This window comes from Xiphophorus hellerii, chromosome 7, assembly GCF_003331165.1.
Source record: "Xiphophorus hellerii strain 12219 chromosome 7, Xiphophorus_hellerii-4.1, whole genome shotgun sequence".
Classification (NCBI taxonomy): domain Eukaryota; kingdom Metazoa; phylum Chordata; class Actinopteri; order Cyprinodontiformes; family Poeciliidae; genus Xiphophorus; species Xiphophorus hellerii.
This window is the reverse complement of record NC_045678.1, coordinates 14,119,634-14,132,880: the sequence shown is the minus strand read 5'-3', so window position 1 is coordinate 14,132,880 and position 13,247 is coordinate 14,119,634. Positions and strand designations below refer to the sequence as shown.

The 13,247-nt window shown below is 37.7% G+C and overlaps 1 protein-coding gene across 1 annotated transcript in view; it reads right to left on the bottom strand.

Moving 5' to 3' along the window:
* nalf1b (NALCN channel auxiliary factor 1b) overlaps window positions 1–12,839 on the bottom strand; it is a 91,914-nt gene extending 79,075 nt beyond the window's left edge. Inside the window, exon 1 of the mRNA XM_032568253.1 lies at window positions 11,103–12,839. Coding sequence (XP_032424144.1) covers window positions 11,103–11,837 — 735 coding nt within the window. The 5' untranslated portion in view covers window positions 11,838–12,839. The remainder of the gene's footprint in view (window positions 1–11,102) is intronic.
* Window positions 12,840–13,247: the final 408 nt, after the last annotated feature.

The following is a 13,247-nucleotide window of genomic DNA, read 5'->3' as shown; positions in this document are numbered from 1 at the left end:
AAAGTCTAAAAGTGGAAATAAGAAGCATTTTGGTAGAACAGCAGAAGTTTTGCAAAAGAGAATTATTTCAGTAAACGCCTTTCGGAAGAAGGAAGCACTAAGCCATAAAGTTGTAATTAGCAACAACAGCAGCTCAAACTTTTCTATTTTTTTACTAAATATAATTTATATTGTCATTGGCTCCATGTAGCTTGTATTTACTTATTTTAATATCCTTTGCTTTGTTGGATTTTTTGAAGAAATAAAACTTATATAAAAAATTTAAAAGATAATCATATATTATGTTTAATTTTTACAGTTTTAAGAAAGTATAGGTCCTTCCTTACATTACAAAAACAAATCTATTGACCAAACAAAAACAGTAATACATGTTTGTAATATAAAAACTGTTGACCTCTTTTAAATTTTCTCAATTAGAAGTAACCGAGACTCATATTTTTTTCAGTCTTGTTGATATTAGAAAGGAGCGGCTGGGTCTCCTTCCTAATATCATGGAGGACTTGATTGAAAGACTTTAACATGTAACTAACACCCAGATAAGCTGTATAAGTAGGTTCATACGGGTGCTATCTTCATGTTTCTGTGCAAAACTTGACATTTTCATGTAACATGTTGAACTTTGGGTTGAACTTTGGCTGCTGCAGTTGATTGTTGCCAGTTTCAAATGTATAGCTTGTTACAACCACATCACACATTCCTGCGTTTGGCCACCTCACTCAAACAAAAGCACCTGTGGTGAGTCAGGAGTTGGAATTGTAAGCTTGGCAAGCGGTGATCGATATCATTTCTCTGATTTGCATGCGTGACTCATTTGCAGTGTGGACACAGAGTGCAACGGGTCTCCTTTGCGCTGTCTGCTGGCAGCAGTATCGTGCAGGATGACCGTTTCAGACTCACTGCAGAAGATACTGACAGCCGTGCACTCGCTTAGGTCAAAACCGAGCTGCAGCAGAACAATCAATGCTTCACCTTTGTACAAAACAACAGTTGCTCTGTTTTCAGCATGTAACATTGCTTAATGTGCTGTAACATTGCTTAATGCATTTTAATTAAATTTGAATTGTTGAACAGTGAATCTTTTCCCTACACTTGGTCGTGCCCCTCGGTGTCTCTTCGTAACGCCCACTTCATTAGAATTTTTCAAAATTTGTCAGAGACTCTCATCTCTCAAAGCAAAACATCTTATTTTTTAAATTAAAAATAACATGTCAAAAGTTAGCTACAACCGTGTCAGTAATCATTGATGAAATCTTTAGCAGAATTATAGCAGTGAAAATAATCTTGTAATTGCTGTCAGTTTTTTGCATGTTTACTTTGGTATTTTAATGATTTATCTTTGGTGATGAGATAAAAGTCTTTGATGTCTTCCTTGCCATCAACTTAATCTTTAGCTTCCTCCAGAGATCCAAGTCAGGATTCTGGATGAGACACTCCATAAAGTTAATAATGCATTAAAGTTAATAATAATGTCAGAAAAATAAAAATCTAATTTGTAAAGTTCAAAAATCGCATTGAACTTAACTGCCAGGTATATGAATAATAATTAACACATATATTTTTATTAGAATTATTATGTTTTATTATCACTCTTACATTAGTAGTTTTTTATCACTAGTTTGTTTTTCATTTAAAGGTTTAGTGTTCTCACCCTAGAGAAAAGGAACTTGATAAACTGCGTGTAAGACATAACTAACCTTTCCCTTAACATCGAGCATGTTTTTGCAGGTGGTGTTTTTATCTTCTTTAGGAGATCTTCCTGAGATACTCCTTAGTTGTAAAACTGTGTGTAGAATTTAGAGTCTGTGTTCACCCTCCCTGTTATCAGGATAGCCCTCCCCGCTGTCAAGATCCCTCTCCCACATTCCATTCACTCCCTTCCCTGCTAATAAACGACAAGCTCTGCACCAGGATGGCAGAACGCACGGAGATCGGCTGGTAGAAGTTGATTTTCTGTGCCTTCCCTCTTGCAAGAGTTGGTTGGAAAACTAAGTGACGTTGTCTGTGGTTCTTTTTATATAGGTGGAGAAAATACCTATAAATATTTTACAAACAAAATCGGTATTTTGATTACATGTTTAATAAATCATACATGCAGTAAATTACTTTAGTATTTTATTGCACTTTTGAAATGTGTTTTTTAAATAACTAATGGAAAGTACAACAAATCCATTGATGATTTATTTATCTAATAATTTGTGGCACTTCTGAATCGTCGTACATTAATTATTTAGAATATTATTTAGAGTATATAGATAATGCAGATTGATTTTCATTTCTATGCAGTTTTTTCTATTGAAATTTAAAGTCAGGACATGTTCTACCTGGATAAATATAAACCTTATAGGTATTAAAGGTTCCCTCTTCATCAAAAACTTAAACAGTTTTTTAGATACACTTGCATGCATAAAGATTCTGAAGTGGCCTTTGCTTTTCTTTTTAACCTTTGCATTTGTTGAAATTGATCTCCAAATTTTTACAGTGCTATTATGTATTGTTGCTGTTTGCCAAAGCATAAAGACCACAGACCAGAATAAGCAACAGTGTCAGCTGTATAGTGTGAAGTTAAAACATAATCCCACATAACTAAGTTAAGTGAACATTCAGACAAATACTTGTGTGCAAATGGTGAAAGTTTATTTAATTCACTGTGGATTTGAAAATTATTTGATAAGTGCACACAAAGAAATATTTGTGGTCAAAGCAATTGATGGGAAAGAAAGAACCTTAACTTAGATCATCATCAATTACTCCAGCAGAAGAAAAGGCTCGACACCCACGATTCTAGAAAGGTAGCTTGAAAGATGAACCGTAAGCCTTGAAGGAAGGAACGTCTTCCTCATATGGATGGGGACAATGAAGAGAGAGAAATACTTTGTGTGTGTGTGTGTGTGTGTGTTGGTGGGGGGTGTGTGGGTGTGTGTGTAAGTGCGATGTGGTTTCTCCAAGCTGACACTGATGGGAGAGAATGTGAAAGCAAGAGAGGAACACTCACTGATGGAGGGAAGAAGGAGATCAACATGTTGAGACGGAGCCCTGGAGACACAGCCACCAGAGAAGCAGAGAATTATGGGAGTGCAAATTAAATTACACCGGAAGGGACATTCAGGTCTGGACCTGCAGGAAACACTGCGTAAGGGGATCTTTGTGTGTGTGTGGGGGGATGTGCATGAGTGTGTGATGTTCCTTCACATGTAAAGGTACATTAGGAAGATTTTATGTTAATGCATTTCAAACTCAACGGACAAACCTGAATAAAGAGAGATCAAAATGAATCTATTTTTATGTTTTAAATATCAAAAAGAAATTTAAAAGGTGTGAAAAAGAAAAGAGTAGATTGAAATCCAGCTGTTCTATTGACAAAGGTCAGGAAACACAGAAGACTGATGAGGGTTATCACTGTGGAGAAGTTTAAAGTAAGCTCAGGACATTTCATGGAGCAGTGTTTAGTCCATCATCCAAAAAAACAAAAGAGTCTGGCAAAACGAAAGATCAACCAAGACATGACCATTCACCTAAACTAACAGGCCTGGAAGGGAGAACAATAATTAGACAAGAAAAACAGGATCCCTATACTCTGACGAAACAGCAGATATACACAACTCGTGAAAAATCCATTAGGGAATTGTGGTCATTACAGATTAACTGGATTTTATTGGGAGAACTGCAAGAAGAAAACTATTGTTCAACACAAGTCAAAGTTCAGTTTTCCATTTGACGTAAACAATGAGGGGGACACCACAAACATGCAGAAGAAGGTACTGTTGTGATATTAAGCCAAAATTTGACTTTTTGACCACATGCAGTGGCTGGAGGTACAGAACTGCTTAGATCTAAGGAAAGTCAAATCTTTGAATGGCCCAGCCAAAGTTCAAACACACAACCAAATGGGGTTGCAAATGTGTAAAATGAATACATTTTCAATTTAAATGTAGAGTGCACCTATTAAGACAAATAGAAAAAAGTTTCATGCAAATAAAAATACTTCCAAGTATTTTTTTTTTAAACTTAAACTTTAAAACAGGTCGATTTGACCTGCAACATAAGAGGAGGGTTAAATAATTCAACTATACTTAAAAATAATTGAGAAGAAAAACAGTTATTTAGAACAAAAAATGATGAAAAAACATAACTATTTCTGCTATTTAGATTTTTTTTATTTGTTTTTCTGCTGCTATTTTGCAACAAAGTAGCTAAAAATACAGTACACTACATACAGTAAGTAGCTTTATAATTGGGCTTTTAAGGTGAGTCATTTAATAGAGCAGATATAAATAAGTTTATAAGTTTATAAGTTCATCCTACTCCTGTTTCAAAAAATTTACAGTATGTGAACGAGGTGTAATATTAACATTCATAATGTTTTAAATAAAATAAATAAATAAATATTGTAATGATAATACAAATTTGATTAAGCCACTTTCTCCTGAGTATTTTCTTACATCAAAATGACCCAACCAATTGTTTTTAGCTTTAGTTGCATAAAAATATTCATCAGGTGTAGACATCATCGCAGCTGAAGTCCATTTAACAAGTCAGATAGATAATAGATGGATAATAGTCTTTGAATTGACTCTTAATTACAGCATCCCGACATATTTTGTATCCAACTCGTTCTTTGCAATTGTTGCACACATTGCTATTGCAGCTGCAATTTGACATATTGTGGTGCTCTAGTGACAAAGTAAAAAGGGCCAAACAAAATGCCACACTTTTCAGATTTTTATTCGCAAAAGAAATTTGAAAACATTTAACGCCTACCTTCCACTTCACGCATTGTTCTGTATAGGTATGTCACTTAAAAGTCCTACATTAAAGTCGATGTTGGTAATGTCACAAAACCTGAAAAATAATCCAAGAAGAATGAATACTTTTGTAAGACAATGGAAAACGCTTTCATACACAAGTGCTGAAGGCTCCAGGGACCATGCAATGTGGCACAGATGACAGGCTGTCTGGCCAGCAGTAATATGAAGATCTGTGTGTGCTGCACACTTCAAAGCTTGTCACTGGTTGGATATTTGTGACCTCGGGGTACCTACTGCAGAAAGAGAGGCCAGCAGCCTCAGGAGGAAGCAACTCAACAAACAGCCACAAGCAACCTGTCAGTGGACAAATAGACAGCAAAGTTTGTGCACACTTCAAGTTATCACTCTTGACTTGTGAAGGATCTTGAAAAGATACTATTGGCCCTGGGAGATTTTAGTGGTTTTATAAGGTCCTTTGGCTTTAAGTCCTTTTGGTATTGCTACATTTTTTGCTACGTTGTAAATAAAAGAGGTAGTTATGAAATGTGTTTCAGTTTATCCCTTTTTTCAAATACTAATTTCCCAGTATCAATCATCACCAGTCTTTCTAAAATTCCAAGCTGTCATTCTTCCATCTCAGCTTTCTAAACGGCTTGTGGTCCCCTGAGCATCAGACTAATTACTTCAAAGCTTATTCTTAAGACACACACTCCAGTATGCAATCTTTCTCTCAGAGCTATTAATTCAAAATTTATAGTTTTATTCCTACTTTCAGAGACTCAGTTGTTCATATTCACAAAAGTATAAAACCTTGGATCAGTTGCAAGGATCAAAAGTGTCATCAAGGATAAATGCGCCAGGAACTCGTAGCTGGAACTGTAATTTTAAAAATACAGATTTAATTTTAGCTATAGCATCTGGAATTGAATGGGTACATAACTAAAGTCTTTGTTTAGTAAATCCAAAATTGCTCATAAATATTAGAGTCAAGAAACTTCATCTTCTCAACCAAGGTAGAGATTTATTTTTCAATAAAAATGTTCATTATTCTATTATTTTAATTTGTATTTGTGCATAGTTTATTGTTCTGCTTGGACTTCATTATGGAACAAGATTTGGAACTGAAAGATTTACAGTCACCACCTATACATGAGAGTTGAAATTGTTCACATATGGATGTGTTTAATCACATGAACACTCTTGCCAAAGTATAAACATCCCTGGAAATTATTCACTTTTTTATTTATAACTATGAGCTTTAATTTTTCTAGAACACGAATTAGGTCTCCATATCCCACTGAGAAACTACAAAATGAATGACCTAAAAACAGTATAGTACAACTGCAATAGTAGAAAGGCTACTACAATTTGCATAAATGGGAAAATTGAAAAATAAGATTTTTTTATAATTTCAAGAAGCCTACAGTCACTTTGGCTCAGCTGCAAAGATCTACTGCTCAGGTGGAAGAAAGTTTCAACAGGACAATTATTAGTCATGCAACCTTTTGTTGAAGGAAAGTCACTAGAAGTGCACAACAAATATTTAAAACGAAGGTGCTGTGACCAAATGAAACAAAAATGTATTTTTTGCCAACATGTAAATGGCTATAAGTGGTGAAAATTGTGTCTACAATTTGGGTTGATTGATTAAGTTAAACACAGATAAATCCAGGAAGAAAACTAGTAAGAGGCAACAAAATATTTGAGATTATGGGAGAGGTTAATGTTCCACTAGGACAACAACCCTAAACACACCACCAGAGCTGCAACAGACTAGTTTAGCTTAAAGGACATACATGTGTTAAAATGGACCAGTCAAAGTCTAGGCCTTAATCTAATTGAGAATTTGTGGAAAGATCTGAAAATTGAATTTCACAGTTTAACTGAGCTTGAGTTATTGTACAAAATAGAACGGGGGGGAAAATATCTAGATGTCCAAAGCTAGCAAAGAGATAATCCAGAACACTTGAATTTAGCTGCAGTAAACAGAGGTCCAACAGAGTATTCAATCAAGATGGGCTGAACAGAAATGCATAACACACTTTTCAAAATGTTCAATATCTACATCATGTGTACTATCTTTTCCACTTCAGAATTATCCGCTAAATTTTATTGATCCATCTCCTAAAAGTCAATGAAGATGTACTGAAGCAAACAGCACTGAAGCAGAACCTTTCAAACACTCAGTAGATTTATTTTCTACAGGTATCTTTGATCTTCTGAAGGTAGCAGATATAAAAAAAAATTACAAGTCATGCTTCTCTCGTAAAGATATTAAATAACAAAATGGCAATTAAAAAGTTTCCAATATTAAGAATTAGGAAAGCATTAGACATAAAACGAATACTCATTGCATTTCTAATAGGTTTGGAATTAAGAAGCAGCCTTGTCAATGTTTCATGTTTACAAATTAAGACTCAAGCCAAATTTAAAACTGTTTTAACTAAACAAAACTCACCATCAATGAGAAAATATTTTATTCCTTGAAATGTTCTGATAAAAATGTTTATTTTTTTATCAGAATAAAAATAAAGTGCAATGCTAAAGCAATTTCAACTTTTTCACATTTCACTCCATTAAATTCACAAACTTTATATTATGCTTTAATGGCATTTAATTTATGAGTCAACACAAAGTAGTGCATAATGGTAAAATGGAAGAAAAATTATTTAGAGTTTTTCCTGTTTCTTTTACAAATAATAAAAAAGCTGAATTGCTCTGTATTCAGATCCATTTATCTTACCATCAATCTAAAACCCATCGCTGTCCCAGCCCCCAAAAAAGAATCATAAAATGATGCTGCCACCACAGTGGGAATTATGTCACTGGGTCATGTACAATGTTATTTTTCTACCACACATATTGTATATGTAAATCAAAAGGTTACATTTTAACCTCACCTGACCAGATCACATTCTTCAACCTGATCATTTTGCCCCCTACATAGCATGTTGAAAATTAGAGTTCAAGATTGTAAAAGGATAAAATGTAGAAAAGTTTATCTGAAACAAATATTTTATGCACATTCCTCTGTTGGTCCCAAATGCTGCATTTCAAGCTGAATCTTTTCATACATCAAATATGCTTCTGAGCAGTTAAACACAAATGCTAGTGTTGCCTGAACATAAAACTTTTTCTTCACCCTATTGCTTTTTGAGTCAGTTTATGTTGCTAAAAAAACTTTATATTGCATCACCTCTTGCATCATAACAGTGACAATACATGAACACAGCATACAAATGTGTCTTTTGCTCTTTAATTTCCTTTAGGTCTTACAAACTTCTCAACAATGTTTCATATGCGAATAACCTATTTACCACGGAGAGAAGGTTTTAGAAAAAAAGTTACAGAGGATATGAGAGTGAAAACCCATAACTGCTCCTTCAAGCAGCTCCTCGTGTCTTTGTATTGTCCAACAGAATGGTCTTTGAAGAAGCAATAGCTTCTGGAGGAGGCCAGCAGGCCTGGGGAGTCAGACTCCCACAAAGGTCACATGTACACTGAAACAGATTAACAATTCAGACTGAAATAAAGGGGCCAAAAGACTAATGTAGCTCAGCCTGAGTCTTATTGCATTAACAAAAGATGCCGTGCAAAAGCAGGCTGCTTATTAGATGGCATAATACAAATTTGTATTTATAGATATGATAGAATATAGACTAATGGAAATAATTTGCATTTAAAACTGCATGTACACATGAGAAAACAAGCATGTTTACATGCTATGGTTCGAAATAAGCGAAGAAAACTCTTCTGTAGCAACCGGATTTATTTGTTAAAACATATCTAACTCAGATTGTTAACATTCAGAGCCAGACAGACTTTCCATTTGAACTCCAAAACATTTTTTAAGTTTTAAATCGTTTAAGCTTTTTGCTACAAAATGCAAGGTTGTTCCTTAGCTGAATTTCTCTCCAACCCAAACTGTTCAACATAAGAAATGGGCATACACAGTACAATATAGCATATAACTGTAAGCATATCTAAGCACTTAATGCAGTCTAATGATGCACATCATTATGTTGCACCATTAGGCTGGGTGGCTTTTTAGCTCTACCAGAAAACATATCTTCATTTGAATTCTTTGTTTACAATTTAAATACCAGTTATTGCAAAACGTATGTATTAAAGATGCCCTCTAGACATCCGTTGATTATTGAAAAATATTTATATGTTTAACACTTTTACCCATTTAATCAAATAACTACTAAAAACCTGGATTTTTGTGACCAAAAGCAAATACAGCAATTTTGTTAGGTGAAACAAAAATGACACATAGAAATTAGTGAACTGCACTGGTAATGAGCCTACTTTACTTTGATACCCCTAAATAATTCTAGTGCAACCAATTGCCTTCAAAACACACATAATCTAATAAATAGATTCCAGCTGAGTAATTAAATCTAGCGGTTCTCTGAAATGGCACAGAGGTTTGTTAGATAATATTAGTGAACAAACAGAATCGCAAAGATTAAGAAACAAGCGAATAGGCCACTAATAAAGTGGTGAAGAAGTTAAAAGCAGGAGTTAGGTTATAAGACAAAAACCCAAGTCACAGATCACTGGCCCATTCACTGTCTTAAAATGGAATAATATGTTAAAACTGCAAACCTTCCAAGTCATAGTTTTCCATCTAAACTAGCACACTTCGCTTGGAGAGCAGTAATCAGACAAGAAGCAAAGTGATCCATGGTAAATTCTGCAGAGATCCACAACTGAGGCAAAATAATCTGTTGACAGGATCATTATAAGCTGTGCTCTCCATAAATCTGGCCTTCATGGGAGAGTGGCAATAAGAAAGTCACTGTTTCATCACCATAAGATGATGTTTGCAGTTTGCCAAAAGTGACAGAAGACACAGAAAACACGTGGATGTAGGTCAGATGAGCCAATATGTCAATATGAATGCATGTGTGGCAGAAAATTGAAACTCCACATCCACTCATACACCACACCCTCGCCATGAAACATGGGTATGCAACATGTAGAATGGTTGCCTTATGTTAGCAGGGACAGGGGAGCAGTTCAAAGCTGGTGGGAAGATTGAAAAAGTTAAATATGGAGCAATAACAGAAGGCAACCTGTATGAGGCTGCAAAAGCAATGAGAATGATATTCAACAGGCTCAACAGGACAGTGACTCTAAAGATGCAGACCTAGAATGAAATTATTTAAATCAAAGCTAATTTGTGTGTGAGTGTAGGTCCAGTCAAAATTCTGTGTCGAATCATGTTGTGTTTGTTCTGAGATTTCCTATCTGAAAATGCATTCAGATTTCTCTACGAAAAAATAAAACAATAAAATAAAACTGTTGAGTGTCAGTTTGTGTTGTTTTGTTATAAGACACCAATAAAACAGACTGAAATTTTAGGTTCTAAGGTGTCAAAATGGTTGACAAATAGAGAATATACTCAATTTGTACAATATTTTTTGCAAGGCAGTGAATCCAGTCCGGGGTAATTAAACAAAAACAAAAACACGTGAAATCTTATGAAGAACTCATCTAAAGTTATTTCAATATGTTACACGTTGTTACATACATCAGTGTTATCTACATTGCTGTCAAACTACCTGCTATATATCCACGGTTTGAAATAAAGACTTCTCCTTCTGAAACCCCTTTGTAGCATTTTGCTTCAGCACCATGGACAGTTACAACAGGACTGATAAAACAAAGGCAAGTCTCTGCAACCATGCAGCTCAAAACAAACAAAAATAGTCTCAACTGTTATTCAGCTGATGCACCTCGTTTCTCCTCGACAGCAGGCAGACTGAGCTCAAACATCAAACGTGACACAAAATGCGGGCTCCATCTTTATCATCTGATGTGTGCTGTTAATTGCAAAAGCAAGCATGGTGTATGACTGCAATGACTGTACTGCTGCTGCTGCTGGAACAACAGGTAAACTGGGGGAAGTGCAAATCCTGGATTAGATGCAGAAATCACAGAAGTGCTATTAGAAATATTAAAACGGTGGCCCCAAGTCTCTCTCTCTCTGCTTATCTGGTTGAGGTATGACTGAATCTGAGTCCACATGCCAGACATTAACATGTCAGGTATGCTACACAGACGGCCAACAGTTATAATAAATAAATATACATATAAATAATACTATAATATAAACGAAACATAAAAAAACACATAAAAGAAGATTTACAGCCTTAGATGCTTACTTCCTCCAGTATCTTCAAGTGCAGAATGTGCTGCAGCCATGCAGTCTGATGACCTATAGGTATCTTGAACTTTTGAGCATTAATGCACACATGACAAATATGCCAAGCGGTTACCATGACGACCGTGGCCTCCCTATCCCATTTTTCTTCTTAAGTGCATGTGCGGGGTGTGCGTGCGTCCTACCTTGCACTCATCCATGCACGTCCTGACTGAGTACGCGTCCGTCTCGTACTTCTGAACCAGCAGCTCAAACTCCCTGTAGTTCTCCTCCGCCTGCCGATCCAGACGCTGATAAGCCCGGACACACTCCGCGCACCCCAGCAGATCCACCCCCATGGCCGTATCCAGGGAGCAATTCAAAACGTCCGGACTCGTAAACCCGTAAAACAAATCCAAAAGTGAGTAGGAATTACAAAAAGAAAGGTACAAATCGCTCAGATTCACGTACGCCGACTGTGTCCCCTCTTCTTCTTCGCCAGAGAGGCCCAGGCACACTGTCAGAGCGTCCGTGAAAGTGAAGCAGTCTCTGGACAAGCTGTCCGGGTGACAGGTGTCCATCCGCCACAGAGGTTTGGTAGAATTCCCTATAAAAATAACATCTTGCTCTCTGGCGAGGCGGCGGGGGTCGGGTGATTTTGGGACGTGTTGTTGTTGGGGGGAGTTTGGCTTCTTCTCGCCCGCGTCCGAGATAGCGTGCCCCTCGTCCGACCGCTTGTCGCGGGTCCGCGTCAGCTTGGCCTCGGCGCAGAACCACAGGTGATCAGAGAGCAGGACGGTGATGAAGAGCAGAGAGGCCAGCGACTGTCGCCATCTCTGGGCCCGCTCCGGCTCCGTGAATGGCTTCTCGTTCTCTCGGGGTGCAGACCAGTATTTTAAGCATTCGTTATGCTGCCGACGCATCCAAACACCCCTGGTCATATTTTAGGAGAGTGCTGCCCTGGGCCGACTCCACCGCGGGGGCTCCTCTGCCACAATACTCATTGACTTGTCGGGCGACGGGCTCCGGTTGGTTCTCCTCTGCAGCGGTAGGAGGGGGGGTTCCGAGCCTCCGCCGGTCCAGGGCGCTCCTGCTATCGCGCCCCGCAGCAAGTCGGTGCTATTCCGAACCAATTAGCGTGCCCGCACAGATTAAGCTTCGCGTTGCCGGATCCCGGTTCTCCATGGCTCTCCGGGGGGGAACGGCGTCCTTTTTGACCGCATACCCCCACCTCTTCCCTGACGTCCCCTCTCCGGGCTTGTTCGCTTGTCAGGGGGGCGCGCAAGGGAGACCAGCTGTTGCGAGCCTCTCGGTGCTGATGCTGCGCGTCTGCCACCGCTCGATCCGCAGATTCACTTAAAGGAGAGCCAGCAGCCCCCTCGACGCAGGTAGATGGGTTTCTCGGAAAGCCTCGAATCGGTTCTCCCGGTGGCCACTGTCATCTTGGACCTCGGTTAAGTTGCCGCCATGTTCGTCTTGAAACACTTTTTCGGAGAGCTGAGTCTGTTTGCGTCATCTCCATCGTTGTGATAGCTCCATCGTTGCGCAGTGGCGGAGCAGCTTATTACCTGTATGCGCACCACACAAACGCAGAGGCTGAGGGAGAGACCGCAGACACCGAAAGGTGGTAAACGCTGTTTTTTGGCAACACGCTGTTATATTTAGATTGATATTTCAATATTTTGACATGGCAAGACACACTTATGACGAGATCTTGCTCTTTGGTGCAGGGTACACGCAAATCCATTCATAACACTGCAGTTAAAAGATTACTTTTGTCACATATCCAGACACACTGGGACATCAGGTACTTTGGGGAAGCATGAGTAAAAATATTTCGTCCTTGACTGGAAAAGTATATGTCAAACTCAGGGTGTCAATATATTGGCCTTGGAAACATATCAGATAAGTGGCGCCACCGTGGAAGGACAAGGAGGGTGCGTGGGTGGTGGTGGGGGGCATATGGTGCCTAACCCTCCAGATTACCTGCTACCTGGCCAAAGAGTCCTTTATAATGTGCACACTTATTTAATTTTATTTTTTAAATATTAATTTACAACTGTAGAGAAATGTGCTCCAATTATTATTATTTTTTACTTTTTTTATTTAAACTTTCAACTTTAGTTAATAACTAACAAAATTATTTTAAAGTTTTTTTAATTTCAATCAAGAGGCAAATCTCACATAGAAGACTAAAGCAGAGGGGAGAATTTCAAAGAATTTATTTGTTTATTTTTGATAAATGTGTGTTATTCATACTACTAAAAAAGACCATTAAGAGCGTCAGGAGCTACAGCACACAAATATATCCAGGACAAAGGCTTCGTTTGTTGCAAATTGTCATTTGTCTT